Genomic DNA, 27289 nt, shown 5'->3' with positions numbered 1-27289 from the left:
CTGCTCTCTTGGGGAGCAGAACTGGGGAGCCAGCTGCAACAAGAGTTCCTGTTCTCTGGCCAGGCAGGTCAGCCAGCCCTGCGGCCACTTCCTCGGTGGAGCAGGTACTCCCGTCTGTGGGCCGGGAGGGGGGGGGGCAAGCTGAGGAGGGCAGTTGGGGAGTGGGATGGGCCTGGGACTTGCTGGGGCATCATGTGAGTGTGATTCATGGAACCCCCAAACCCATGCAAGCTCCAAGCACAAACTCAAGCTATTCCACCACCCTCGGTCTTCCCCGGCTTCCAGCCCTCATCTCTGCTGTCATCCTATCACCCACCCTCTGCAGCTGTCTCCATCCCAAGCCAACCTCATTTGCTTGGTAGCTCCAACCATTTACTAAGTACGTTCCTCACCCAATCCCAGCTGATCCTTCATCCCAATCCCACCCCAACCCTATCCCCCTCATACCTACTCAGCCCTCGCCTTATCTTAATCATCACTGCACCCAGCCCAAATCCAAACCTACCATCCCAGCAGGACCACCCCTAAGTTTTGCCTTGCTCTAACCCAGCTCCACACAGGTCTATTCATTACTACAACACCTTTTGCAGGTACTTCAGCCAGAAGTACCTGTAGCCAGGTTGTAGAATGAACTGTGGACTTTCTATTGCTCTAATCAAAGCCAGTGGGCAGCACCTAGGTCTGGTGGCTCAGGTGTTAATTCCAGCTACTTGTAAGCTGAGTCAAGAGGATCATGGTGCAAGGCCAGCCTAAGCTACAGAGTAAGTTCAAGGCTTGCCTGGGCAACTAAGTTAGATCTTGTCTCAGCCAAGAGAGGGGATAATTAAGGATATATTACAATTGTTGAACTTTGGCCTACTTAGTATGTGATTTTGATCTCTAGTGCTTCAAAAAAAAGTTGGTAGTATGCTTGTCCAACATACATGAAGCTCTGGGCTCTGACCCAAGCACTATGTAAACTGGGGATGTTGCCACATGCCCTACACGGAGTTTGAGGCCAGCCAAGACTACATGCTTTAGAAAGGAAGAAAGCCATTACTTAGTGATTCTATGGCTTGCAGAATTGATATTGGACCTGTGTTTGAGGCTCTCCCTTATTTTGAAGATAATCTATTCTTGCTAACTGGGTCCTGACTTCTATCTTTGGGCCTAAGCTCTCCAGATGGCCATATTACCTGGTGTCTTTCCTTTGCCTGACAGTAGGGAAGTTTCGGGAAGCCCTGGTATATGGGAAACAGAAACTGAATCCTACACTGTCCACAGTGACTCTCTCTGCTTCCCTCTTCCTCCTTCCTCCTCCACTGAGATCGGAGGTCAGGAACTTTGGGCCCCAGCCTGACTTCCCCTGATGTCCTGGGATATTTGGTCTTAAATGTAGCAGCCAACAAAAGCTATCACTGCATTTGAGACCACCCCACCATCCCTGACAGCACAAGTTCATTCTAAGGGTGAGGATTTAAGCCCTGTCTTCAGACACAAAATGAACATCAGGAACTTCTGTTTGAAGACAATGCTGTCTAAAAGAATCGTTGTCCAAAGGAGGGGCTCTTTCAGGACCACTGAGCTCCCTGTCTCCCAGGACAGCCATTGCTTCCTTTCCCTCATAGCCAGACTCACTCCTTTACCATAGGGTGGTGGTGCTGGGCAGCCACAAGGCTGACCAGACCCAACCGGAGCCTAGGGCCACCTCTCCTTTTTCTTTTTCTTTTCAACCATAGGATATAGTCTGCTCAACTCTTAAGATTTATTGAGGTGGGGTGGGAGAAGTGCAGACAACCTGGGAAATAATTTACCTTCTAGCTGTTCTCAAGGGCACAATGTCTTCAACCCTTGGGCTGTAAACATGGTTGGGTCTGAGATAACCCCTTCTCAGTCCATGACAGTTTTTTCAATTGTACTTAAAAAAATATTTTATTTATTTGTATGCAAGAAGAGAGATAGAGAGAAAAAGTGAGAGAAAATGGGCATGCCAGGGCCCTCTAGCCATTGCAAAGGAACTCCAGATGCATGTGCAACTTTACACATTTGGCTTATGTGAGTACTGGGGAATCGAGCCCAGGTCATTAGACTTTGCAAACAATGCCTTAACTGCTGAGCCATTTCTCCAGCCCTCAATTCTACTTTTTTTTTTTAACTTTCTCATTGACAATTTTCAGACATGCACATAATTTTTAAAAATTGTTTTATGAGAGAGAATTGGTGCACAAGGGACTCTAGCCACTGCAACTAACTCGACACATGTGCCACCTTGTGCGCATGCGCCACCTTGTGCACCTGGCTTACATGGGTTCTGGGGAGTCAAACCTGGGTCCTTAGGCTTTACAGACAAATGCCTTAACTGCTAAGCCATCTCTCCAGCCTCACATAATGTTTTTTGATTGATCCCTTCCTCTTACCATCTTTTGCATAACAATGTAATATAAAATATTACAGATGCTTTCATATATGCCTTTCATTTTCTTTTTAAGCACCTTTCTTTTTTTCATTTTTCTTTCTTTTTTGTTTTGTTTTGTTTTGTGTTTTTGAGGTAGGGTGTCACTCTGGTCCAGGCTAAACTGGAATTAACTATGTAGTCTCAAGGTGACCTTGAACTCACAGCAATCCTCCTACCTCTGCCTTTAATCTGCTGGGATTATAGGCATGTACCACCATGCCAGGTTTTAAGCACCCTTCTTAATATATGATTTTATAATAATAAAATCTTCGACTCTGCTTTCTACTGGCTCGCCCTAAAATTCTTTTCTGTGTCAAAGCCATGAGCCCAGGGTTTGCCTGAGCTAAGTACTTGAAATATCCTCAAACTGTCAAGGGCAACAGTGTGGAACTGTTACTCTGTTCCCTCACCACCAACAAGGCACCTAGCCTGAGCCAGTCTGCAAGAGCCAAGGACATGATGTGGGGGCTGTGGGCTTGTGCAATCCAGCAAGGAGCCTAAGGCCCCTCTAGAGCAGAATCTTACTGCCCTAAGTAGGCCTCTTGCTGTGCTTTCTGCCAGGACATTCTCTCTGCTTCTCCATAAGGCTAAGGGCTGTTTTGGCATCCTGAGGTCAACTCAAGCTCCTATCTAGGCTGGGCTCTTCTGAGCCCCTCCCCAGGTAGGCTCCCTGATAGCACAGGCCTGTGGTAGATGGGCTGGGGGCTGGGGGCTGGGAGAGATCATGAATTTTCTGTCCCTACTTCCTGCTTCCCTAGGCATGCTGCTGAGTCAGCAGGCAGCAGAGAAGATTGCAATGTAGGCAATATGTGTGTGTGGTAAAATTGACATGTTATACAATTACTATTTGGTCTTAAGTGTACAATTCTGTGGCAATAACTACATTCACAATGTTATGAACTACTATTTCAAGAACCTTCTCACCATCTACAACAAAGCCTCCATATCTGTTAGCTAGTAACTTCCCATTCTCTCCTCCCACAGGCCTGGATAATCTCCATCTACTTTCTGTCTTTAGAAATTTATGTATTCTAGATATTTAGTGTAAGTGGACTGATACAGCACTTGCTCTTTTTGTGTCTGGTTGATTTTACTCAACATAATGTTTCCAAGGTTCACCTGTGCTCCATGTGTCATGTCAGAATGTCACCCTTCCTATGGATGACTGATACGCGCTGAATCACAGACTACATTTTATCCATCCATTCCTCTGTTGATAGACATCAGCTCTTTCCATCTTTTGGCTCTTGGGAACAGTGCTGCTATGAACAGTAGTCTACAGTGTCGGAGTTCCTGATTCCAATACTTCAGATTGTATGACGAGAAATGGACTTCTGGGTCATGGTGACTATTTGAGGACCACCCCCCACACACACCAGCTGTTTCCCACAGCAGCTATACCATTTTACATTTCCACTAGCAGTACACAGGGATCTAAGCTCTACACAGCCTCACTAACATTTTCAATTTCTGTTTTTGCCCCAATAGTAGCCATCATAGCAGGTGGAGTGTGAAGCTCTTGCTTGCACTCTCCTAATGGCTGATGGTGAGCATCTTTTCTATTAAAGTACTTCACCCATTTTTCAAGTTAGGTTTTTGTGGAGATGGGGGAGTCAGAATTCTTTAGATATTTTGGGTATTATTCCTGATAAATGTTTTTTTCTCTCACTCTATGGGCTGTCTTTTCTTATTTCCACAATATTCTTTGATGCATGTAAAATTTTCATTTTGATGAAGTCTATTTTACCTATTTTTCCTTTTTCTTTTCTTTGTTTTTTTTTTTCCTATTCATTTATCTGAGAGAGAGAGAGCGAGAGAGAGAGAGAGAGATCATGGTTGCACCAGTGTCTCTTGCAGCTGCAGAGGCATGCACTACTTCGTGTTACTGGCTTTATGTGTGTAGTGGAAATTGAACCCAGGCTGGCAAGCAAGTGCCTTACCACTAAGCCATATCCCCAGCCATCATTCCTTTTTTTATTTTTATTTTTTTCCAAGGTAGGGTTTCACTCTAGCCCAGGCTGACCTGGAATTCACTATGGCATCTCAGGGTGGTCTTGAATTCACGGCAATCCTCCTACCTCTGCCTCCCGAGTGCTGGGATTAAGGGTGTGTGCCACCACACCCGGCTGGCTTTCTTTCTTGTTTGAGACAAGGTCTCACTATGTTGCATAGTCCTCAGACTTGTGGTCCTCCTGCCACAGCTTCCCTGAGTGCTAGGATTGCAAGGCACACCACTGTGCCCCATTTCCATTTTTCTTTTATTGCCTATGCTTTTGCTATCATACTCAGGAAATTATTGCCTGACAGAAAGTCTTGAAGATTTTCACCCATGCTTTCTTTTTTTAATTAGAGGGGGGGGTGTGTTATAAATGGGCATGCTAGGGCCTCTACTACTGCAAATGAACTCCAGACACACTACCATGTGCATCTGGCTTTTGTGGGATCTGGGGGATCGAATCTGGGTCCTTAGGTTTCTCAGGCAAGCAGCTTAACCGCTAAGCCATCTCCCCACCCCACCCCCAGACACACCTATGCTTTCTTCTAAGTGATTTTTGAACTCTTATCGGTAATGCTCCATGGAGTCTCTCCCCACTGTAATCACTCTGCTACAAGAGCTGCCTTCTTGGTATGTGGTATACAGTAGGTATTTTGGTCATCTGTGGGGTGTGTGCTGTGCAAGGCCCTTGTGCCACTGTATACACTAGGACTTTCCCTGCCACCTTCCCAGCTCTCCTCTGAACCCCCAGAAATGATACAGACCCCTTTCTAATGCACTGGGGGGGATCCTCAAGTGCCTGAGGGCCCTGCACTGCTATGGCCTATGTGTCCTCAGGCATCAGGCATTGGTCCTTGGAAATGGGTGCCCACAGGTTGCCAAGGAGAAGGCTAAGTGACAGTGGTGTGGTGTGGCCACAGGGACTCCAGAGGAGAAGCTCCAGCTCAAAGTACCATTTGTGCAGCACCTGGAAGGCCGAGTAAGATTTCAGTAGGCAAAGATCATTTGTGACAGGGACAATGCTAGGAATCTAGGGTCCTTGTGAAAAGACAGGAATGGTCCCAGGATGAATCTGTGAAGAGGAGAGAAAGAGGATGGCACAGGGGCCTGAAACGGGAGTCTTAATATCATGGACAATGAGCCACTGAAGGTTCTGAGCAGAGGAGTGATGCTTAAGAGTGAACATTTTGTCAGGAGGCTGAAGCATGAGGGTTTCTGTGAGTTTGAGGCCAGCCTGAGCTACATAGTAGTTCCAGACCATTCTGGTCTACAGAGTGAAATTCTGATTAAAAAAAAAAAAAAGTTGTGCTGGAGAGATGGCTTAGCAGTTTAGGTTCTTGCCTGTGAAGCCTAAGGACCCTGGTTTGATTCCCCAGTACCCAACATAAGCCAGATACACATGATGGTAAATGTGTCTGAGGTTCATTTGCATGGCTTGAGGCACTGGTATGCCTTCTCTCTCTCCCTTAAATAAATAAAAGTAAAATAAAATTAAAAAGGTTGGCACTCAGGTTAGTTGAGTCAAATCCACTTATGGACCATAGCTGGTAAGGCTGGAGGTTGAAGACAAATCTCGAGTAAAACCATTATGGTCACTGGGTCTCTGTGGGTTCCAGACTCTGTTGGTTTGGGTGTTGGGGAGGGGTTAAGGGAACGAGAGAGGATGAGATAAAGTTGTTTGTTTGCCCTGAGGTTATGTCCGTCAGGGGTGGAGAAAACAGAACTTGGGGTGGAGCCAAAGTGTACAAGAGGCTTTCTGGGGCATGTCATCAAGTGAGGACATTATTATAGGGCTCAGCTGAGCCAGCCACATGGGCTCTTGGTTCCTTGCTGGTGGTTGCCCAGGCAGTCTTTAGGAGCCCTGTTGGCATGCTGGTTGGCCATCATAGCAGGTAGAGACCAAAAGCTGAACTCTTTGCAGGCTTTGGGGCTGACGAGGCCTGAGGTGTCCCTATCCCTCTGTGCTCAGCCAGCCTGTCATCCCACCCTATTGAGCACCAGACCCACCTAAGAACTGAATATGTGCTTCCTACTCTGCCTGCTCCTCCTCGCCTCGGCCTTCCCACCAGGTAAGCTGTGCAGATCTCCCGCCTCTCACAGGGTCTGGCCTCTGACAGCCCAGCCCAGCATACTGTACTCTGGCTAGGTCCAGTGTGGCTGGTGAGGTCAAGGGAGAGAGCCAGGAAGCAGTGACAAGGAGCTGAGTAGGAGGCCAATGTCCCTTTTGGGACCATTCTGCAAAGCCAACGAGGAGCTCCAGGCAGGGGACAACCCCCATCATTGTGTCCGGGGTGCATTGTGGGGACAGAACAGGGTTTGGGTTCATCTGGGCACCTTTTGGGAAAGGTGACAGGATTCTGCAGTATCCCCAGACCTGTATAATCCTCTCTGTTTTCCTCTCTTTCAACCTCAGGCCAGACCTCATGGGGGGTCTCCACTCCCAATGACCTTCAGGGTGTGAAGGGGTCTTGCGTGTACATCCCCTGCATCTTCAGCTTCCCTGAAAGTGTGGAGGTGACCAGTGGTATCACAGCCATCTGGTACTACGACTACTCAGGCAGGCGGCAGGTGGTAAGCCACTCAGGGAACCCCACACTGGTGGAAAAGCGCTTTCAGGGTCGTGCCCAGCTGCTAGGCTCTGTTGAGCGCAAGGTGTGTGACCTGCTGCTGAAGGACCTTGAGCCTGAGGACTCTGGCTCCTACAATTTCCGCTTTGAGATCAGTGAAGGCAACCGCTGGTCAGATCTCAAAGGCACCTTGGTCACAGTGGCAGGTAAGGAGGCTGTAGCCCGGTCACTGCCTTGCAAGGATGCTCCTGATCCCCTAGCTCACAGCCCTGTCCTTTAAGCTGAACCTTATGTGGGCCCCCAGCCTCACCTCTGGTCTTAGACTAGGCCCAATCCTGGTTTCCTTGGCATTCACTCAGGTGGGATAGAGAGGTGTTCTCCCAGAAGCTCTCCTATCCCTGAGGCCCTGTGACCAGGACACATCCTTCAGCTGGGGTTTCCAGGGCTAGAGGTCTCAGGCGAAGCAAAGATAAGTCCTGAGAATTCCTGTCTTTGTCATCAGAGGAGCCCAATGCTCCCACCATCACTGTCCCAGTGGAGCTGCGTGAGGGCATGGAGGTGAAGTTCAACTGTTCCACACCCTATGAGTGCCTGCAAGAGAAGGTCAGCCTGCAGTGGCAGGGCCAGGACCCCACTCGCTCTGTCACCTCAAGCCTTCAAAAGCTTGAGCCTACTGGCGTCAGCCGCATGGAGACCCTCCACATGGTCCTGTCCTGGCAGGACCACAGCCGTATCCTGAGCTGCCAGGTCTCTGTGGCCAACCATAGCAGTAAGAAAGAGGTTCACCTCCACGTGCAGTGTAAGTGAGTCACACCCTCAATACCATGTACCACGTCTATGGCTTCCTGAAATATAGCAGCTCCTTCTTAAGCCTCTAGAAATAGACCATTGTCCCTGAAGCCAAGCTGGGTGCATTCAGACCTCCAGAGCAGGTCCGATAGAGAGAGACTCCTAGACTCTAACAGCCAAGTTTAATGTCTCCCTTTACCTCTGCTGGCTTTGAAGAGGCCTGGAGGCTAAGCTGGAGCAGAGAAGAATAGACATAAAGGGTCAGAAACAGGAGCTTTGGGGCTCAGCAGCAAGTGTCCTGGCATCTAGCCCAGCTCGGGACACTGAGCAGATGAAATTACCTCTTTTCCTGCCTGATCCTGCTCACGTCATGGTGATGGAGGAATCATAGAACCAAGCTGAGTCAGGGAGGAGTAAACCCAGGTTTCTATTGGTTGCTCATGTTCCCATCTCAGTAAACCAAGCAGACATTCTAAAGCAATCCTTACCCACAGGAATCATCATCCACTAGATGAGTGAATTCTGGGCAAATCACTTGCTTCCTGCAGCTTTCAGTTTCTCATCTGTAGAGTATAGCTATCAGTGAATCATTCCTATCTCAGAGATTGATTGAAAATGGAAGAAGGGGCTGGAGAGATGGCTCAGCAGTTAAGACCCTTTCCTAAAAAGCTTAATGACGAGCTGGGCGTGGTAGCACACGCCTTTAATCCCAGCACTCGGGAGGCAGAGGTAGGAGGATTACCATGAGTTTGAGGCCACCCTGAGACTACATAGTGAATTCCAGGTCAGCCTGGGCTAGAGTAAAGCCCTTAAAAGACCCGAGTTCAATTCTCCAGTACCCATGCAAAGCCAGATATACAAAACAACCATGCATCTGGAGTTCATTTGCAGTGGCTAGAGGCTCTGGCACACTCATTCTCTGTCTCTCTTCTATCTCTATGCTTGCAAATAAATAAATAAAAATTTTCTTTAGAAAAAACAACAACAATAGGGCTGGAGAGATGGCTTAGTGGTTAAGAGGCTTGCCTGCAAAGCCTAAGAACCCAGGTTTGACTCCCCAGAATTCATTTAAGCCAGACACACAAGGTGATGCATGCACACAAGGTGGTGCACATGTCTGGAGTTCTCTTTCATTTAAAAAAAAAAAAAAAAAAAAAAAACAGGGCTGGAGAAATGGCTTAGCAGTTAAGGCACTTGCCTGCAAAGCCTAAGGACCCAGGTCCCACATAAACCAGATGCACATGGTGGCACACGTGTCTGGAGTTCATTTGCAGTGGCTAAAGGCCCTCGCACACCTATTATCTCTAATAAATAAATAAAAATTAAAAAACAGAAATATCTATATTTTTAAAAAGTGAAAGGAGTTGACACCCTTTGTGAGTGTGGCCCTTGAAACTTTGAGTTTCACTATAGCTGGTACAAGAACCACATGGAAATAAACTGTGGAACAATATTTAAGAAATATTCTTTCTAGCTGGGCGTGGTGATGCACGCCTTTAATCCCAGCACTCGGGAGGCAGAGGTAGGAGGATCACCGTGAGTTCGAGGCCACCCTGAGACTACATAGTGAATTCCAGGTTAGCTGGGCTAGAGTGAGACCCTACCTCGAAAAACCAAAAAAAAAAAAAAAAAAAAAAAGAAATATTCTTTCTTTCTTTGTTTTTTTGAGATAAGGTTTCCTTCTAGCCCAGATGGACCTGGAACTCACTCTGTGGTCCCAGGATGCTCTCAAATTCACAGCAATCCTACTGCCTTTGCTGGGATTAAAGGCATGTGCCACCACACCTAGCCTCCTTTTTTTTTTTGAAACATAATTTTACTTTGTAGCCCCAAGGGCTTGAGCTCATTATGTACCTAGGCTGGCCTGAAATTCATAAGGATTCTCTGACCTCAGCTTCTCAAGTACTGGGATCATGATGTGAGCCATCATGCCTAGCTCAAGAAATGCAGTTTCTTTGTATTGTTAGTCCCTTGCTTACAAACTGGTTAACTCTCTCTTTTCTTTTCTTTCTTTCTTTTTTTCTTTTCTTTTTTTTTTTTTTGTTTTTTTTTTGTTTTTGTTTTTCGAGGTAGGGTCTCATTCTAGCCCAGGCTGACCTGGAATTCACTATGGAGTCTCAGGATGGCCTCGAACTCATGGCAATCCTCCTACCTCTGCCTCCCGAGTGCTGGGATTAAAGGCGTGTGCCACCACGCCTGGCTCAAACTGGTTAACTCTCCTAAGAGCTATTTTACTGCTATCTCTGGCCCACTGCCGTTAAAAACAGCTGCCACAAACCACTAACGTAAACAGTGTGGTAGCCATAACCCTACCCATGTAGCTCATCCCTGAGCAGAAAAAGGACAGTGGGCAGTGTTGTGACACAGAAGACCGTAGAAGGCAGGATAAGCTAGATGCTGGGGCAAGCGCCACATTCTCAGCCTTGGTGGGGAGGGGAGTAGGTGGGAATGCACTGGGGTGAGGGCGGACAGAGGATGCTGGGTGTGGGGTTTTCTTTGGGTAGCCTTCCTTAGAGCTGAGTTTTGAAAGAAGCATGCCACCCCTTGCCCGGCCATGCACCTTTCCTGACATACCCATCATGTTTTGCAGATGCCCCCAAGGGCGTGGCGATCCTCCTTAGCCCTTCTGGGCAGAACATTCTTCCAGGGGATCTAGTCACGCTCACCTGTCAAGTGAACAGCAGCTACCCTGCCGTCAGTTCCATACAGTGGATGAAGGATGGGGTGCGCCTCAAGGACAGCGGCCACGTGCTGCAGTTCTCCCAGGCAACCTGGAATGATGCCGGGGTCTATACCTGCCAAGCAGAGAATAATGTGGGCTCCATGGTCTCAGCTCCAGTCAATCTCCATGTCTTTAGTGAGTCCCTGGCTGGATCTAGCTGGAGGGCTATGGGGAGCTAGGGTAGGAAAGAGCCAAAAGAGGGCATAGTCCTGTGCCCCTGGGGTGCACGGAAGAAGCCTGAAGACTGGTAACAGTATGCACCTCCCTTCAGGGAGATATTGGGTAGGGCTTTGGTAAATGGAGGTGACTCCAGGAAGCTCTGTTACATGGGGGTGGTGAGAGTGATAGAATCTGTAGAGATTGGCTGTGACCCTGGACTCTGAGGACTGGGACAGGCAATCAGTGTGCCCTGTGCTGCCCTTGCAGTGGCTAAGGTCAAGGTAAGCCCAGAAGGCCCCATCCTGGAGAACCAGACAGTGACGCTGGCCTGCAGCATACCCAACGTGGCGCCCATGGACCTCTACTACAGCTGGTACAGGAACCACGCCCTTCTGGAGGGCGCCCACAGCCCCACCTTGCATCTGCCTAAGGCCACCAGGGCTGACACTGGTTTCTACTTCTGCGAGGTGCAGAACGACTATGGCAGCAGGCGCTCTGGCTCCGTCAGCGTGGTGGTGAGACGTAAGTAACTAGTGTGGGGACAATGGATATGGCCAGAGCAGAGTCAGAGGGTGGCATCATTGTAAGAAGGTTGGGGTACCTGGCTTGACTTTGCAGCCAGGTGGTACTGAACTAAGGTCCCACCTCTGCACCAGCTGGACACAACGTTCTTGAGCTTATTTCCTCCTACTTTTGAGTTGGAGGCCTCTCTGAGACTACATAGTGAATCCCAGGTCAGCTTAGGCTAGAGAGAGGCCCTACCTTGGAAAAAACAAAGTGTTTTCTATGGAAATAAGTTAAAATTTATAAGTAATAATTACAAAGAATTATCATATATCTTTAAAATCTTGTTATATTTTTATTTCATCCTTACATGTAGGGATACCTATTCCATATTCAGATATGTGCACACATATGTATAATGCATTTATTCACACATATGTGCATGTATATACTCTTACTCTATATAAACACAGGTGTATATGCACTTTCTGTACATGTGCACATGTATGCTACCTGTACACCTTCCTACAGATGTGCCTTTTCTTGCAGTGGGGTGACATCCTGGCAAACCTTCGATAAATTAAAGGTATCAAAGTCAAAAACGTATTCAACACACCTAGAGTATAGAACATAATAGCATGACCTCTCCAACCTGAAGCATACATGCACAGAAAACTTATATTAGCTTACATTTGAGCTAAGCCAGCTAACACAGTGCCTAGTTTATAATAAAATGCTGAGTAGCTCAGATAGTTTATTGAAGAGCTGGATCCAAAATCTTTAGGCAACACAGCGTATGAGACTATCCATGATTTCTTCCACGATCATGTCGCTGACTGCCCAAGGACCCAGCAGCACAAGACTCACTAGCCTGAATGAAGATCAAAATTCAAAGTAATTTCCAGGGGCTAGGGAGATGGCTCAGTGGATAAATGGCTTTTTATGTAAGCATAAGGCCCTGAATTCTGATCCCTAGCACCCAGTTAAAAACCAGTGTGGCTGCATGCACTTATAATCCCAGCACTGGGGAGATAGGGACAGGGGGAAGGCCAGCTGGCCAGCTAGTCTACCTGAATCAGTGAGCTCGAGGGTCAGTGCAAGACCCTGTCTCAAAAACTAAAGTGAAAAAAAGTGGAGAGTAACTGAGGAAGACACTTGACTTCAACCTCTGACCTCTGCATGTATATATTCACACACATGCATCCACACACATATAAACAAATATACATATGCATACATGCACCCATCACACACATACAAAATAACCCAAAGAACAGTTTGTAATGACTATATTTTTTTCATACCATTGTAAAGTTGAAAAATCCTAAGTGGAATGATTGCAAGTTGAGAACTATCTGTATTTGTGTTTCTGGAATTTCAAGCATAATATCTCTTTACCCTTCATGTTCTCAGTGCTCATTTCCTAGGACCACCCTATGCCTAACCCCACATAGGGGTCACAGCAAGGAAATGCGATGCTATTATCTGGTTGGCAGGCCATATACAAATTTTATCAATTAACTCCAAAATATCATCTTTTGTTTGTTTTAACACAGGATGTTTCTAGATAGCCCTGACTGGTCTGGAATTCCCTATGTAGCCCAGGCTGGCCATGAATTTACAACAATCTGCCTACCTCTGTCTCTCAAGTGCTGGGATTACAGGCATGTACCACCATGCCTGTCTTTCTGGGACATTTCTTCATCTTTCCTTGCCTTTCCCCATGTTGAGACTTGAGGACTATAGGCTAGTACTTTAGCTTCTGTCCCTCAATTTTGCATTTTCCAGAGTCTTCGGCAGGAAGCCACAGGGTGATGCTGTATTGACCTCAGCGCGCCTGCAGGGAGGCATTCACTGTTACTTTTTCCCATGTAGCTTTGGTCTCCTGGTGAAGCGACTGTTCACTGCCTCTTCCAGATTTCTTTTTGTTCTGTTTTTGCTTTGTTTTGTGTTTTGAGGGTGAGGGTCTCACTGTAGCCCAGGCTAACCTGAAATTCACTATGTAGTCTCAGGCTGGCCTTGAACTCACAGTGATACTCCTACCTCTGCCTCCTGAGTGTTGGGATTAAAGGCATGTGCCACCAGGCCCAGTCCAGTTTTCTTTTCATTTTTTTTTAAGGTTATTTATTTTTAGAGAGAAAGAGAGAGGGAGGGAGGCAGAATGGGCACTCCAGGGTCTCTAGCCACTGCAAATGAACTCCAGATACATGCGCCATTTGGCTTTATGTGGGTACTGGGGAACTGAACCTGGGTCCTTAGACTTTGCAGTCAAGTGCCTTAACCACTAAGCCATTTCTCCAGCCCTTTTTAAAGAATATATTTTATTTATTTACTTACTTGAGAGAGAAAGAAAGAGAGAGAATGGGCATACCAGGGTCTCCAACCACTGCTTTTTGTTTATTTGTTTTAAGTAGAGTCTCACTTTTCCAGGCTGACCTGGAATTCACTTTGTAGTCCAAGGTGGTCTTGCACTCATAGTAGTCCTCCTACTTCTGCCTTCCAACTTCTGGGATTAAAGGCATAGGCCACTATACCTGGGTCCAGTTTTCTTATGTTTAAAATGGGGTCTTAGACAAATATGGTAGTGCAGACCTGTAATCCCAACACTCAGGTGATCAGCCTGGACTATAGATTGAGACCCAATTTGGAATCCTAATCCCCACCTGCAGCATGGCCAGGAGGACTGGGTGGACCAACAGAAGAATTTGTCCACCCAGGGGTTGAAGTGATATAAGTAGGTGCTCAAGAGTTTCTGGGTCACATCACCCCAGAGTGCTGTTGAGCAGAAGGATGCATAGGACATACTGGAAAATCAAAGAAGTGCCCTGAGAGTGACAGGCCACCTCTCTGGTCCCCACGCAGACCCACCCCTTGCTCCAGACCTGACTGCCTTCCTGGAGACACAGGCTGGACTCGTGGGCATCTTCCACTGTTCTGTGGTCAGTGAGCCCCTCGCCACTCTGGTGCTGTCACATGGAGGCCGGCTGCTGGCTTCCAGCTCAGGGAAGAATGACTCCAGCCCCCGCTTCAGGGCTTTCTCTGCTCCCAACTCCCTGCGCCTAGACATCCAAGACCTTCAGCCAGCTGACAGTGGGGAGTATGCATGCTCAGCCACCAACTCCCTTGGACACGCAACCTCTACCCTGGATTTCCATGCCAATGGTAATGTGGGTGCAGACTATAGGGGTGTGAGTGAAGGGAGTTCAAGGAGGAGGCCTGTCCTGGCCTCTTTCATCTGGGAGTCCTGAGGACTCAACTGAGGGCCTAAACTCTAGGGGCGGCCACATGGAAGACCCGAGTTACATAGTCACCCCAATCTCAGAGCTTCTGGAAGCCAAGATGAAAAGGGAAATGTAGTTCACGTTATATACTTGTATACACCGACTCTGAACTTGGGAGGGTCCTTCATAGACATTCAATTCATTCTTTTATTCATTAAACTTTTGGAGGTGGGCCCTGTGCTAAGATTTGCATGTGGTAGGCAAAGTAGGGCATTCCTAGCCAGATGTTGTGGCTTACACCTGTAATCCTAACCTCTCAAGAGGCTGAGGTAGGAGGATCTCTGTGAGCTTGAGGCCAGCCTGGGCTACAGAGTGAGTTACAGGAGACTCTGCTTGAAAACAAACAATAGCAACAATACAGGGGGGGTCTCCTAGTGATTGGTGCATACCTTACCCTTCCTTATATGGCCCTGGTGCACATAGTTAATTAATCAAGCCAGGGTTTGATACAAGACTGGGCTCTGCTATCCTTGGACTGTAGAACATCTGAACTGGGATTCAAAGTCAAATCTAATTATCCACCCAGATCTCAGACTGTCTCTGCTCTGAGCAGACTCTCAGGTTAAAAATACCTCTAGCCATGTGAGAAAGAAGAAAGCTGGAGGGCTTCCTGAAGCAGGTGGCATAGAGTCCTCCCAGTCCCCCCAAGCCTCTTCTTTCCCCTCCTGCCAGTGGCACGCCTTCTCATCAGCCCTTCAGCTGAGGTGGTGGAAGGACAGGCAGTGACCCTGAGCTGCAGGAGTGGCCTGAGCCCGACCCCTGACACACAATTCTCCTGGTACCTGAATGGGGCACTGCTTCTTGAAGGACCTGAAAGCAGCCTACAGCTCCCTGCAGCCTCCAGTACCAACGCCGGCTCATACTACTGTCGGGCCCAGAACAGCGCCGGCACCAGTGGCCCTTCTCTGCCTGCCATCCTCACCGTGCTCTGTGAGTGAGCCTGACCACCAGCCACCCAACTTCCTTCAGGTCCACTTGACTTTGTCCTGCCCAAATCAGAGAGTAGTTACAGGACTGCCACCATAGACCTCTCCACCAGGGTCTCCTCTATCTCTCCACATCCCCCCTCCAATATGGACTTTGCCCCTAGTGCACTATGGCTCCATACCCCAGTGTGTCCGCCAAGGCGGTCACCATATGTAGGCTAACCCTCCTGATTCCTTGAGGTACTAAGGCAACAACACAGCATGCCAACTAGGGATGATGCTGTAATCATCCAGAGGGGCCAAGTAATATGAAGGTATGCTGACCCCCAGGAGGCCTCTCCTGACGGCTGTGTTCAGAAGCAACATCCAAGGACTGCCATCAGGGTAGCCACGCCAGGGGTTGTCTGGTGTCAGTGGGATAATGTCAGGGCCTTGGCTGCTGGCTCTCTTTTGGCCATCTGTTTTGAGAAATCACTAGGAGGATACCATTTAAAAAATATTTGTCTATTTATTTACTTATTTGAGAGAGAGAGAGAGAGAGAGAGAGAGAGAGAGAGAATAGATGGGGGCACCAGGGCCTCTACAAACAGACTCCAGACACATGTACCACTCTGTGCATCTGGGTTTATGTGGGTACTAGGGAATTGAACTCAGGCCATCAGGCTTTGCAAGCAAGTGCCTTTCACCACTGAGCCAACACTCCAGCCCGGAAGAGGCCATTTTTGAGCACTTGTCTAGCATGTAAAAGACCTTGTGTTTAATCCACAGTACCATGGGTGGGGGCAGGGCTAGGGGAGGGAAAGAAGGAGGAGGAGAAAACACTTGCTAATGAATCAGACAAGCAGGATGGATTTTGGAGGAAGGTTTATTGTCAGAGACAAGGTGTGGGCAGCAACCCCTTTAGGGACTGCTGTGAAGTTACAATACTCCATGGGTAGATGGGACATTTGAGGCAGCTGATAGTCCATTACAACGTCTTTGTCTGTGCTGGAAAATGTCTGTCCTGGGAATGCTCAATTCAGCACCAAGGTGCAGAGGAGTGTGGGCAAATCCCACCTCCTGTGATCTAGTTGGCCTTGTGTAGTGCCAACCTCCATAGTGATTCGTGTCTGCTCAGGGCACTGTGGGAGCCCAGCCAGCCTGGAGTGGACCTTAGCCCTGGCAGTGCAAACACTTTTTCTCTCTGCAGACCCCCCACGCCGGCCCACATTCACTGCCCAGCTGAACCCAGATGCCTCTGGAATGGGAGATGGATGGCATGGCCTTCTCTTGTGCCAAGTGCACAGTGATCCCCCTGCCCAGCTAAGGCTGCTCCACAAGGGCCATGTTGTGGCCAGTTCTCTGTCATCAAGGGATGACTGTAGCACCCATGGGGGCTGCTCTCAGCGCATAAAGGTCAGCAAAGCCTCCAACATGCTGCGTGTGGAGATTCACAAGCCTGTGCTGGAGGATGAGGGCACGTACTTGTGTGAAGCCAGCAGTGCTTTGGGCAACGCCTCCTCCTCAGCCACCTTCAATGCTAAGGGTGAGAGTTTAGGGAAGGGTGGATGAAGGTAGGGCCAGAGCTCAGACCACCTCTGCTCTGAGTGGGCTAACCAGGTAAAATCACCTCTGGCTGCACCTGGGAGCCTCCCTGCCTACCTCCCCTTACACAAGGGAGGAGGACAGGCCTAGGGTTTAGAGGCTTGTTTCCATGGAGAGTTATCTTCATTCCCCTCTTTCCACGACCCTCTCTGCTTGATGCCCCAAAAGCTCCTTTGCTTTCCTCTCCACCCTAGGGAACCTCAGGGGCCTCACCCCCCAGACTAGAGGCTAGAGTCCTAGCCCCTGGGTGAGCCAGAGGTGTTGAGGGCAAGGTCGATCTCCAGTAAGCCCCTACTGTGTACTCTCCAGCTACTGTCCTGGTCATCACACCATCGGATACGCTGCACGAGGGCGCAGAGGCCAACCTGACTTGCAAAGTGAGACGGGAAGCTGTTGGCAGCCCTGCCAACTTCTCCTGGTTCCGGAATGGAGTGCTGTGGTCCCAGGGGCCCCTGGAAACTGTGAGGTTGCAATCTGTGGCCAGGACCGACGAGGCTCTTTTTGCCTGCCACCTCCTCACCGAGGCTGGAGCCCAGCTCTCTGCTCCTGTGGTCCTCAGTGTGCTGTGTGGGTGCCAATCCAGGGCAGTGTAGCCTGGAGGTGGAGGGCTCTAGGGTCACAGGATTGGGATTCAGGTCTGGGGAGGAATACATCTAGTCTGGGCACGGATAGGTGGGCTTATGGAGCATGTGCAGGGGGAGGGGACGTAGTGGGCAACTGAAATGAGTTGAGCTGAGCTAGAGTGGTCTGAGTACCCCATCTCCACCCTGGCTCATGTAGATGCCCCAGACCCTCCAAAGCTGTCAGCCTTCCTGGACGTGGGCCAGGGCCATAAGGCTGTGTTTGTCTGCACTGTGGACAGTCGTCCTTTGGCTCACCTGTCCTTGTTCCGTGGGGAGCATCTCCTGGTCACCAGCATGGGACCCCAGCAACCATCCCATGGCAGGCTCCAGGTCAAGATCACAGCCAACTCCCTGCAGCTGGAGATTCGAGACCTGGGTCTTGAGGACTCTGGAAGCTACCGCTGTGAGGCCACAAATGCGCTTGGATCAGCCAACACCTCTCTTTTCTTTCAGGTCCGAGGTGAGTGCTGATCCATGTGATGATAGTGGACCCTCATCCCTGGGGCTGCTCTGGCCAGACTTTTCACTGTGTGATGTCAAGTGTGTAACAGCCTTAGGTAGAGGGTAGTTGGCAGCCAGCCAACCAGAAGGCTTCCCTTTTCCCCCTTCACCCACTGTGAACTTGCTAAAGGGAAACACTGGGTGTCTGTCTCCCTCCGTCACTCACACTCCTGTTTTTCCTTACACCAGTCTCTTAACTGATTCTGGAGCTTGCTTTCTACAAGTCTGCAATCCAGATTCAAAGCTGAGCAGTCTCTCAGGCCCTCACGCTTGCACACTGAGCATATTTTATCACTACCCCATCTCTCCATCCCTGCTTCTTTTTGTTTGTTTGCTTTTATGTTGTCTTTTTTTTGAAACGGAGTTTCTCATTCTGTATCCCAGGCTCTCTTGCTACTCACTATGTAGCCTATGCTGGTCTCAAAATTAAGATTACCTCCTGCCTTAGCCTCCTGAGTGATGAGATTACACAGGTGAACCACCATGCCCAGCTGGATAGAGAATTTTCTGACATACTTATTTTGTAATACAATTTAGTTATGTACCAACCTATACAATTCAATATATGTATACTGTGTATGTGTTTGTATGGGTATATATAGATATATCCACATATTATTACATGTAATATATTCATGTTATTTGTGCATGCATATATTTATTCTCCAGAGCAAGCTAGCCATGGCAACACACCTGTAAGCCAACAACTAAGGAGAAAGAGGCAGGAGAACAGTGACCCCATCTTAAAAGAAAAAACAAAACAAGGGCTGGAGGGATAGCTTAGCAGTTAAGGCATTTGCCAGTAAAGCCAAAGGACCCAGGTTTGATTTCCCAGTACCCATGTAAGCCAGATGCACAAGGTGGTGCATGTATCTAGAGTTCATTTGAAGTGGCTAGAGGCCCTAGCATGCCCATTCTCTCCCTCCCTCCCTCCCTCTCTCTCTCCCTCTCTCTCTCTCTCTCTCTCTCTTTCTCTAATAAATAAATAAATATGTTAAAAAGTGTTTTTAAAAAGCCGGGCAGGTGGTGCATGCCTTTAATCCCAGCACTTGGGAGGCAGAGGTAGGAGGACCTTCGTGAGTTCAAGGCTACCCTGAGACTACATAGTGAATTCTAGGTCAGCCTGGGCTACAGTGAAACCCTGCCTCAAAAAAAAAAAAAAATAGTGTTTAAAAAAAAGCCAGGCATGGTGATGCACACCTCTGATCCCAGCACTTAGGAGGTAGAGATAGGAGGATCACTGTGAGTTCAAGGCTAGCCTTGGGACCATAGAGTGAATTCCAGGTCAGCCCCAGGTAGATGAGACCCTACTTCAAAAAAAAAAAAAAAAAAACTCCCTAAGAAAAAAATAAAGGTAATATCCACCATGCAAAGACCAAAGAATACACATACTTCTCCCATCAGATCAAGCAATTTTTGCCCATTTATTGTGATTCTTTTATAATTTATTGTATCTATTTTTCATCAGAGTCTTAGGAACTTGCTTATAGGCATATAACTAGCATGTAACCTGTTAACTGTGGTCTAGCCTGGTTTTGGCCTATGCCTATAACCTGCCCTGGCCTATACCTGTCATTATACTCCTGAGTGCTTGACCTTGTCTTCCTTTATGCCCACTTCCAGTACCTGGACCAAGAGCTGAGGTGCAAGCAAGGCTGGGTCAGAGAGGGCTAGAAAGAACTCAACATCATGCAGCCTTCTTTTAAAATTTATTTTTACTTATTATTTTTTTGAGAGAAAAAGAGAGAGAGGGTGAAAATATATATAGGCATGCCAGGGCCTCTAGCCACAGCAAACAAACTCCAGACACATAAGCATCTGGCTTATGTGGGTACTGGGGAATGGAACCTGCGTCCTTAGGCTTTGCAGGCAAGCATCTTAACTGCTAAGCCATCTCTCCATGCTTCATGCAGCTATTGTCAACCTCGCCTTCAACAAACCCTCAGTCAGCAACCCTGAGTCCAGTTCATGGTCAGGCCATGGCCTCAGTACGACCTCACCCTCTTATTGCGCTGTTGCCGTGCTTATGGGTGGAACTATCATTTCTCAGGAGTTCATACATGCAGGTGCTATGCTATGCAGGGTTGCAGGGCACACAAGCCCCGTTCTCAGTAACACTCTCTACAGGTGAGTATAATTGAAAGAGCAAAATCCAAACTCCAAACCCAGAATGGTGTCTCATGTCTGTAATCCCAGCACTCAGAAGCCTGAAGCAGGAGGATCACTATAGTTCAAGGCAAGCCTGGGCTATGTAATAAGTTCTAGATCAGTCTGGGACTACAGAGTATAACCCTGTCTCGAACAAACAAACAAAAGCCAGGCATGGTAGCACACACCTTTAATCCCCACACCCAGGTGGCAGAGGTAGGAGGATCACTGTGAGTTCGAAGCCAGCCTGACACTACATAGTGAATTCCAGGTCAACTTCGGCTAAGAGTGAGACCTTATCTCACACCAAAAAAAAAAAAAAAAAAAAGCAACTCCATGTGTGGAGAAGCAATTTTCAGGACCAAGCATGTGCAAATAAAGTGATAGCTGACCAGGTAGAGAAGTGGATCTGAAGGGGTAGTGGTCTAGAGGGGAAGTGGTGGCTTCTCTGGGGACACACACCCTCCCAAACTGGGGGGGGGGGGACTATGCAAGTCTTTTTTTACCCTTAGTTTCTCTTCTTAGGAGCCTGGGTCCAGGTCTCACCATCACCGGAGCTCCAGGAGGGCCAGGCCGTGGTCCTGAGCTGCCAAGTGCCCTTGGGGGTCTCTGAGGGAACATCGTATCGTTGGTATCAGGATGGCCGGCCCCTCCAGGAGGCAACCTCAGCTACACTCCGGATTGCAGCCATAAGTCTGAGGCAAGCTGGTGCCTACCATTGCCAAACCCAAACTCCAGGCACAGCCGCCACCAGCTTGGCTGCCCCTGTCAGCCTACACGTGTCCTGTAAGGGACTTCCCACTCATATGGGGGGTGTTCTACAGCAGATCCTTGGATGAGGGCCCCCTTGGCCAAGTACTGACCACTCCTTATCTATGGCAGATACCCCACGCCACATCACTCTCAATGCCCTACTAGACACAGGCCCTGGGCGACTGGGCCTCCTCGTGTGCAGTGTGAATAGTGACCCTCCAGCCCAGCTGCAGCTGCTTCGCCAGGGCCGCCTTGTGGCCTCTACTCTACGAGGTGTGGAGGAACTGGCAAGCAGAAGTCCACGGATGCATGTGACTCTGTCTCCCAATGAACTGCGTCTGGAGATCCACGACACTGAGCTGGATGATGGTGGCACTTACACCTGCAAAGCCACCAACACTCTGGGCGAAGCCTCAACTGCAACTGACTTTGATGCCCAGGGTCAGTGTGCGTATGTGTATGTATGCTTGTGTGTGTGTTTGGCTCTAGAAAGGAGAGGCTGCAGAAGGTTCTAGAAGTCTGCTCCAATCCTAAGGGTAGTGATCTCTGGACTTGAGTTACCTGGGTGCTCAGTGGATAAAACTAATCAGAAAGGGTGTCTCAGAAAGATGCTGCAGCTGCACAGGGAAGCTGTGTTCACCCCCACTTGCTTCCATTAGGGTCTGAGAGGTGGTCATAGATGTCCAGTGCTCTGCAAAGCTCTTCTTGGTATTCCCTTGAACCCTGTTATGAGAGGACTCCTGAGACTCTCAGAGCCTAATAGTTCCTCAGCAGCAGAAGTGGCTGGTCTGCATGGAGACAGTGACTTGCTGTTTCCTCAAGATCCTCACCGGTGGCTTCTCTTTTTCTTCAGCCGTGAGGGTACAGGTGTCACCCAATACCACTGTGCGAGAGGGGCAGCAGGTGAACCTGACTTGCCTGGTGTGGACTACCCGCCTGGTTCCAATCAGCTATATGTGGTACCAGGGTGGGCAGCATTTCCCTGGAGCCCGTTCTGTCTCCCTACCTAATGTCACAGTCACAGATGCTACCTCCTACCGCTGTGGTGTGGGACTCCCTGGCCAATCACCCCACCTGTCCAGACCTGTCACCTTGGATGTCCTGTGTAAGTCTGACTGGGTGTAAGTAGTGGTGGAAGGAGTGACCGACAGTCACAGGGACCAGAACATGACAAAGTCCCACAAGTGTGAAGCCCCAAGAGTTAACATCTAGCTAGTGTCAGGACCCTGAACAAGGGGTATCAGAGTTGGAGAAAACGGGGATAGGTCCTTTCTGGGCAGGGGAGCAAATCCTAATGCTGGACAATGAGGTCCTTTCCTGACTCCAAAGCCACTGGCCTTCTCAAGGCTGGCTCTGAACTCTGTGTATGCCTCCTGGGCCTCTGCAGATGCGCCCCGCAACCTGCGGCTGACCTATCTTCTGGAGAGCCAGGGCAGACAGCTGGCCCTGATACAGTGTACTGTGGACAGTCGCCCACCTGCCCAGCTGGCCCTCAGCTATGCTGGCCGCCTCCTAGTCTCTTCAGCTGCAGCCTCTGTCCCCAACATCCTGCGCCTGGAGCTGCGAGACCCAAGGCCCAGGGATGAAGGACTGTATAGCTGCTCTGCCCGCAGCCCACTTGGGCAGACCAACACATCCCTGGAGCTTCGGCTGGAGGGTAAGAGAGGTGAAGGCCACAAGGAGGGAATCAGTTGTTTGTGTGGCTGGGCCTGGCTGACCCTGACTTCCCTTGGTGCAGGTGTACGGGTGACTCTGGCTCCCTCTGCTACTGTGCCTGAGGGGTCCCCTGTCACAGTGACCTGTGAGGATCCTGCTGCTCTCCCACCTACCGTCTATGCCTGGTACCACAACGGCCAATGGCTGCAGGAGGGACCCACCGCTAGGCTCCGGTTCCAGGTGGCCACACGGGCTCGCGCTGGAGCTTACTCTTGCCAGGTCCATGACAGCCAGGGCACTCGCAGCTCCCAACCTGTGGCCCTACAAGTCCTCTGTGAGCAGGGGCTCCTTGCTAGGGCTTCCCGGGATGCGGGTGCATATAGGCCCTGGGGAGGGTGAGTACGGGACTGGAGTGAGCCCAGTTCAGGGGCTGGGGGAGAGGAGAGAGACGGTGATGAAGGAGCCTTGCCTGGAGGACTTCACTCACATGACCCCTGAGAAGACATTGTTTATAGGAAGTAATCATTTGTCCAGTAGCTTCAGCTTCACCAACATCAGGCAGGTGGGAAATGGGCACTCTAGTGGGCCTCTGAAGGCCCCATCTGTGTCCTGCCCCACCCCCAGATGCCCCTCGGGATGCCATCCTGTCCTCCTTCTGGGACTCGAGGGCCAGGCTCACGGCTGTGCTGCAGTGCACCGTGGACAGTGAACCGCCTGCTGAGCTGTCCCTGTCCCACAATGGCAAGGTGCTGGCCACCAGCCATGGGCTTCATGGCTTAGCAACAGAGATGGGCCACGTCCAGGTGGCCAGAAATGCACTTCAGCTACAGATGCAAGATTTGACTGCTGGCAGTGACACCTATGTCTGCACAGCCCACAATGTGCTAGGCTCAGTCAGCACCTCCCAGCAGCTGTGGAGGGAGACCAGTGAGTCTAGTGGGGGTGAGGAGAGGGCTTGGGTTTGGGTTCCTGTGCTGTAGAGCTGGAGACTGAGGGGCTATCTGGTCTTAAGGGGCTTGAGTCAGCCTTGCCTTGAGAAACTATCTCCTGGAAGAGGTATGGCAACTAGTGGAGGGGGTGGCCCAGCTTGAGAGGATGACACAGCCTTGTCCTTGGAGATTTTTCTACTGGGAGTGGGGAGGAAAGGTGATGTTTCAGAGGAGGGATGGAGGGTGACAATGGAGGGAAACACACTTGATCCCTCTGGAGCCTGTGCTCAGGGGATGCCTGGCGTGGAGAGGAAGATGGAACCTACCTTTGGGAAACCCAGTCTGGGGGCTCACAGTCACATAGGACCTGCTCTGATAAGAGAGGTGCAGCCCTGTCCTGGGAGCCCCTGTGCATGGATGCTATCCACATTCTTCTCATGAGTGGCCTAGGGGGAGACACAGCCATAGCTTGGGGAGACTGGACCCTAAGACAGATTGAGACCTTCCTACAATGTATGAGGCAGAACGAGAGACCCCTGACTGCCTCCCCATCCTTGGACGCAGGTGCACAGGTAGTGGCTGAACCAGGTTTGGATGTACCTGAGGGTGCAGCCCTGAACCTGAGCTGCTGCCTCCCTGGTGGTTCCAAGTCTGTGGGCAACTCCACCTTCACGTGGTTCTGGAATGGCCGGCCACTGCACGCAGAGCCTGCGCCCTTGCTTGCCTTCATTCGTGTGGCTCAGGCCCAGGCTGGGCTGTACCACTGCAGGGCTGAGCTCCCCCCCAGGACTGCCACCTCCGCCCCAGTCCTGCTCCGTGTCCTCTGTAAGTGTGAACCCCACCCCAGCCTCAGTTTCCCTCATCTCACCTGCCCACCTCAAGTCTCTTCCTCCTCTGCACAGAGCCATGGGCTTCATGGGTATGGAGTGCCAGTTAGAATTCTGGCACTTGCACTGGCTGGTGTTCTCCATGAATGAAATATGTTAGCCCCCTCACTGGAAGAAGACAGAGATAAAACAGGCTGCAAGCCTGGCACAGGGTAGACTCTTGTCAACCTTGATCCTCCAACTCTGTTTTCCATGTGGATCCACACTCCATCAGTCAACTAATGCCAGATAGAAAGTTAACTCAGACTGACAATTCTGTGTGTTAGAAATCTGGGCTGGGCTCAGCTGGGCAGTTCTGCTGGTCTCACTGCACGTGGCTGCAGCTGTCTATTGTCTCCACTGAAGCTGGCCAGTCTAAGATGGTCTCACCTAGTGGCTGCATTTGGGCCATATGTGCCTAGAATGGCACATCTGTTCCCATGTGGCTGTCTTCCAGGAAGCAGAGTGGAAGCTGCTCTGAGATCTCTTAAAAAGTCTAGATCTAAAAGCCCACAATGTCACTTTTGACTCAGGAACGAGGAAACAGGTTCCACTGCTTCATAGAATTGCAACAAAGTCATAGTGGAGGGGAGATTTGTAGTCAACTTTTGCAGTCACCACATTTCTCCTCCCGCAGACCCTCCCAAGACACCCACCATGACAGTATTTGTGGAGCCTGAGGGTGGCCTCCAGGGCATCCTGATCTGCCAAGTGGACAGTGAACCTCCTGCCCGACTAACCCTCCACCTCGGCAGCCAACTGGTGGCTTCTAGTGAGCTCCAGGACACTCCCTTGGAGCCCTACATCCATGTCTCAGTCTCTGCCAATGTCTTGAGGATGGACATGGAGGAGATTCTTCCCAGCTACGAGGGGGAATATATGTGCTCTGCCTCCAATGCTCTGGGCTCTGCCTCTGCCTCCACTTACTTTGGGACTAGAGGTGAGGGGAAGGGCTGCATTTTCCAGACCCTCTGCACAAAGCCCCAGTTCTCAAACCCTAAAGTTACTTTCCCCCAATCTCTTCTGTCACCATACAACTTGTTCAGCTAGTCTAAAATGACTGTTTGGGGAAATGAAGTTGTTTCATCATGGGCCGGTCACCTTGGGAGGGAGTGACTGCAGGCCTGGGGTCCTAGTAGATCCCTGAGCATCTGTTGCCTGTTCCAGCCCTGCATCGTCTACAAGTGTTCCAGCAGTCGCTCTGGATCCTGGGATTTCTAGCGGGCTTCCTGTGCCTCCTGCTGGTCCTGGGGGCCTGTTACAGCTGGAGGTGGGTCTACAGCTGGGTGGGGAACCAGGCTGCTTTATTCTTCCCATCACATTCCCTCACATCCTTCTTGGCAAGGGGGTTCAGACTCTCCTACAGAGTTCACAAGCCCCAAACATCATACCCCTCCAACTTTGGGAATCCCTTCCAGAATGGCCTCTACATTTACTTATCTTACTGTAGCTTTCCTTGGCTTGTTTATACTCTGTGCTTAAGAAAGGTCTGGAGAGGAAAACAGACAAGCCACCTCATTCTGTGCAGGGCTGCCCCGTGCTGTACGGTGTGCAGCCTGGGCCAGCACATGGGAAAGGAGAGGGAGTATGGGGGCATCTGCCAGTGCCAGCGGGGAGGCCTCTCTGAGCCCATTCTTGCCCATACAGAGGGAGACGTTCTCATGTGCTGAACAAGAATGAGAATTTGGTGGAGATGTCTACTCAGAAAGACACCACACAGGTATCCATTCAACACTGCCAAGCATGGCAGATGTAGCAGTGCCCAGCTGGCATCTAGAGACTGTTCCCATTCATAGGACGTTGCATGGGACCAGAGGAGCTTGGGGAAGTACAGAGCACTCACATCCCCTCTGGAGATAGATAGGAAGAAACATACCCGATTGAGGCTGACAGCAGCTACGTGTTGGCTGAGTGGCTGACAAGATGACTCAGATAGACTTTCTGGTCTTAGCAGACTTAAGACACATTTTGTGATTCCTCCACCTTTCTTTTGAGGTCTTTTTCCCCCAGCCTGTGCCTGCCTGTCACCTGGGCAGGAATGGAAGTCCCTGGGCATGTTTCCCTTCTGCAGATGTCCTTTCCCTAGGGGGTGGGCACTAGTGGGGTCAGTATGGGGGGGATTACCCTTGGGCCCAGAGCCCTTTATTACCAGGTTTTTTCTTTCTGGGAAGCACCTTGCTCCTGATGAAGCCACACATGGGACCACATCCTGTGCTATACCCCAGAGTTGACCTGTGACCTTACCTGCCTTCAGGAAGAGGTGGCTGCTACTGTCAAGTGTTGTAAAGAAGACAGCCGGGTCCTGCCCACCTCTGCAAAAGCACGGTGGCATACCACTTTCTATGACCTGCCTCCCAAGCCTCTTGCTCCCAAGGAAAATGGGTAGTGAGGGTTGGGAGCGAAGCCTGCTCAAGAGGATGTTGCCTCTGGGGGACCCTGAAGAGAACTGAAATGGTCATGTTGTCCAGTTCTCTTTGTGCCTGTCTTTTCTTTATGTCTCCCTCCATTTTTCTTCCAAAAGAGGCCCTGCCCTTTGCATCTTTCTCCTCAAAGCCTACGCTGGACTTTTGTCTAGATTAGCAGAGAAATGTATCCTCATGGTCTTGCTGAGACACTCTGAACCAGACACCATGTCAGGCTGCTCTAACAACAGGCCAAATACAATGACTTCAACATGACAGATTTTTATTTTCTCTCTCTCCTACTAGTCTGGATAGGCAATGGTATTGGGCTCAGAAGCCTTCTCTCTTGCTTTTCTCCATCCCTAAAATATTGCCTTTGCTTCTCATGAGAAGAGGGAAGAGGAGAAAAAGACCCATTACTGCTGTCCATAGATTGAAAAGATGTTGTT

The 27289-nt window shown here is 49.7% G+C and overlaps 1 protein-coding gene across 1 annotated transcript; it reads left to right on the top strand.

The window, feature by feature from the left end:
- Siglec1 (sialic acid binding Ig like lectin 1) lies at window positions 1-27014 on the top strand. Its single transcript, XM_045157753.1, has 22 exons — window positions 1-104; window positions 6352-6499; window positions 6844-7203; window positions 7500-7796; window positions 10377-10643; window positions 10935-11189; window positions 14034-14333; window positions 15125-15382; window positions 16568-16903; window positions 17272-17529; window positions 17743-18045; window positions 20760-21020; window positions 21117-21428; window positions 21841-22092; window positions 22375-22644; window positions 22726-22977; window positions 23268-23570; window positions 24137-24397; window positions 25076-25378; window positions 25606-25708; window positions 26086-26158; window positions 26610-27014. The coding sequence occupies exons 2-22, from the start codon at window positions 6451-6453 to the stop codon at window positions 26667-26669; spliced, it is 5133 nt and encodes a 1710-aa protein (XP_045013688.1). The 5' UTR covers window positions 1-104; window positions 6352-6450; the 3' UTR covers window positions 26670-27014.
- Window positions 27015-27289: the final 275 nt, after the last annotated feature.

This window comes from Jaculus jaculus, chromosome 8 (genome assembly GCF_020740685.1).
Source record: "Jaculus jaculus isolate mJacJac1 chromosome 8, mJacJac1.mat.Y.cur, whole genome shotgun sequence".
NCBI lineage: Eukaryota > Metazoa > Chordata > Mammalia > Rodentia > Dipodidae > Jaculus > Jaculus jaculus.
The sequence above is the reverse complement of the archived record's forward strand: the minus strand, read 5'-3'. Positions and strand labels throughout refer to the sequence as shown.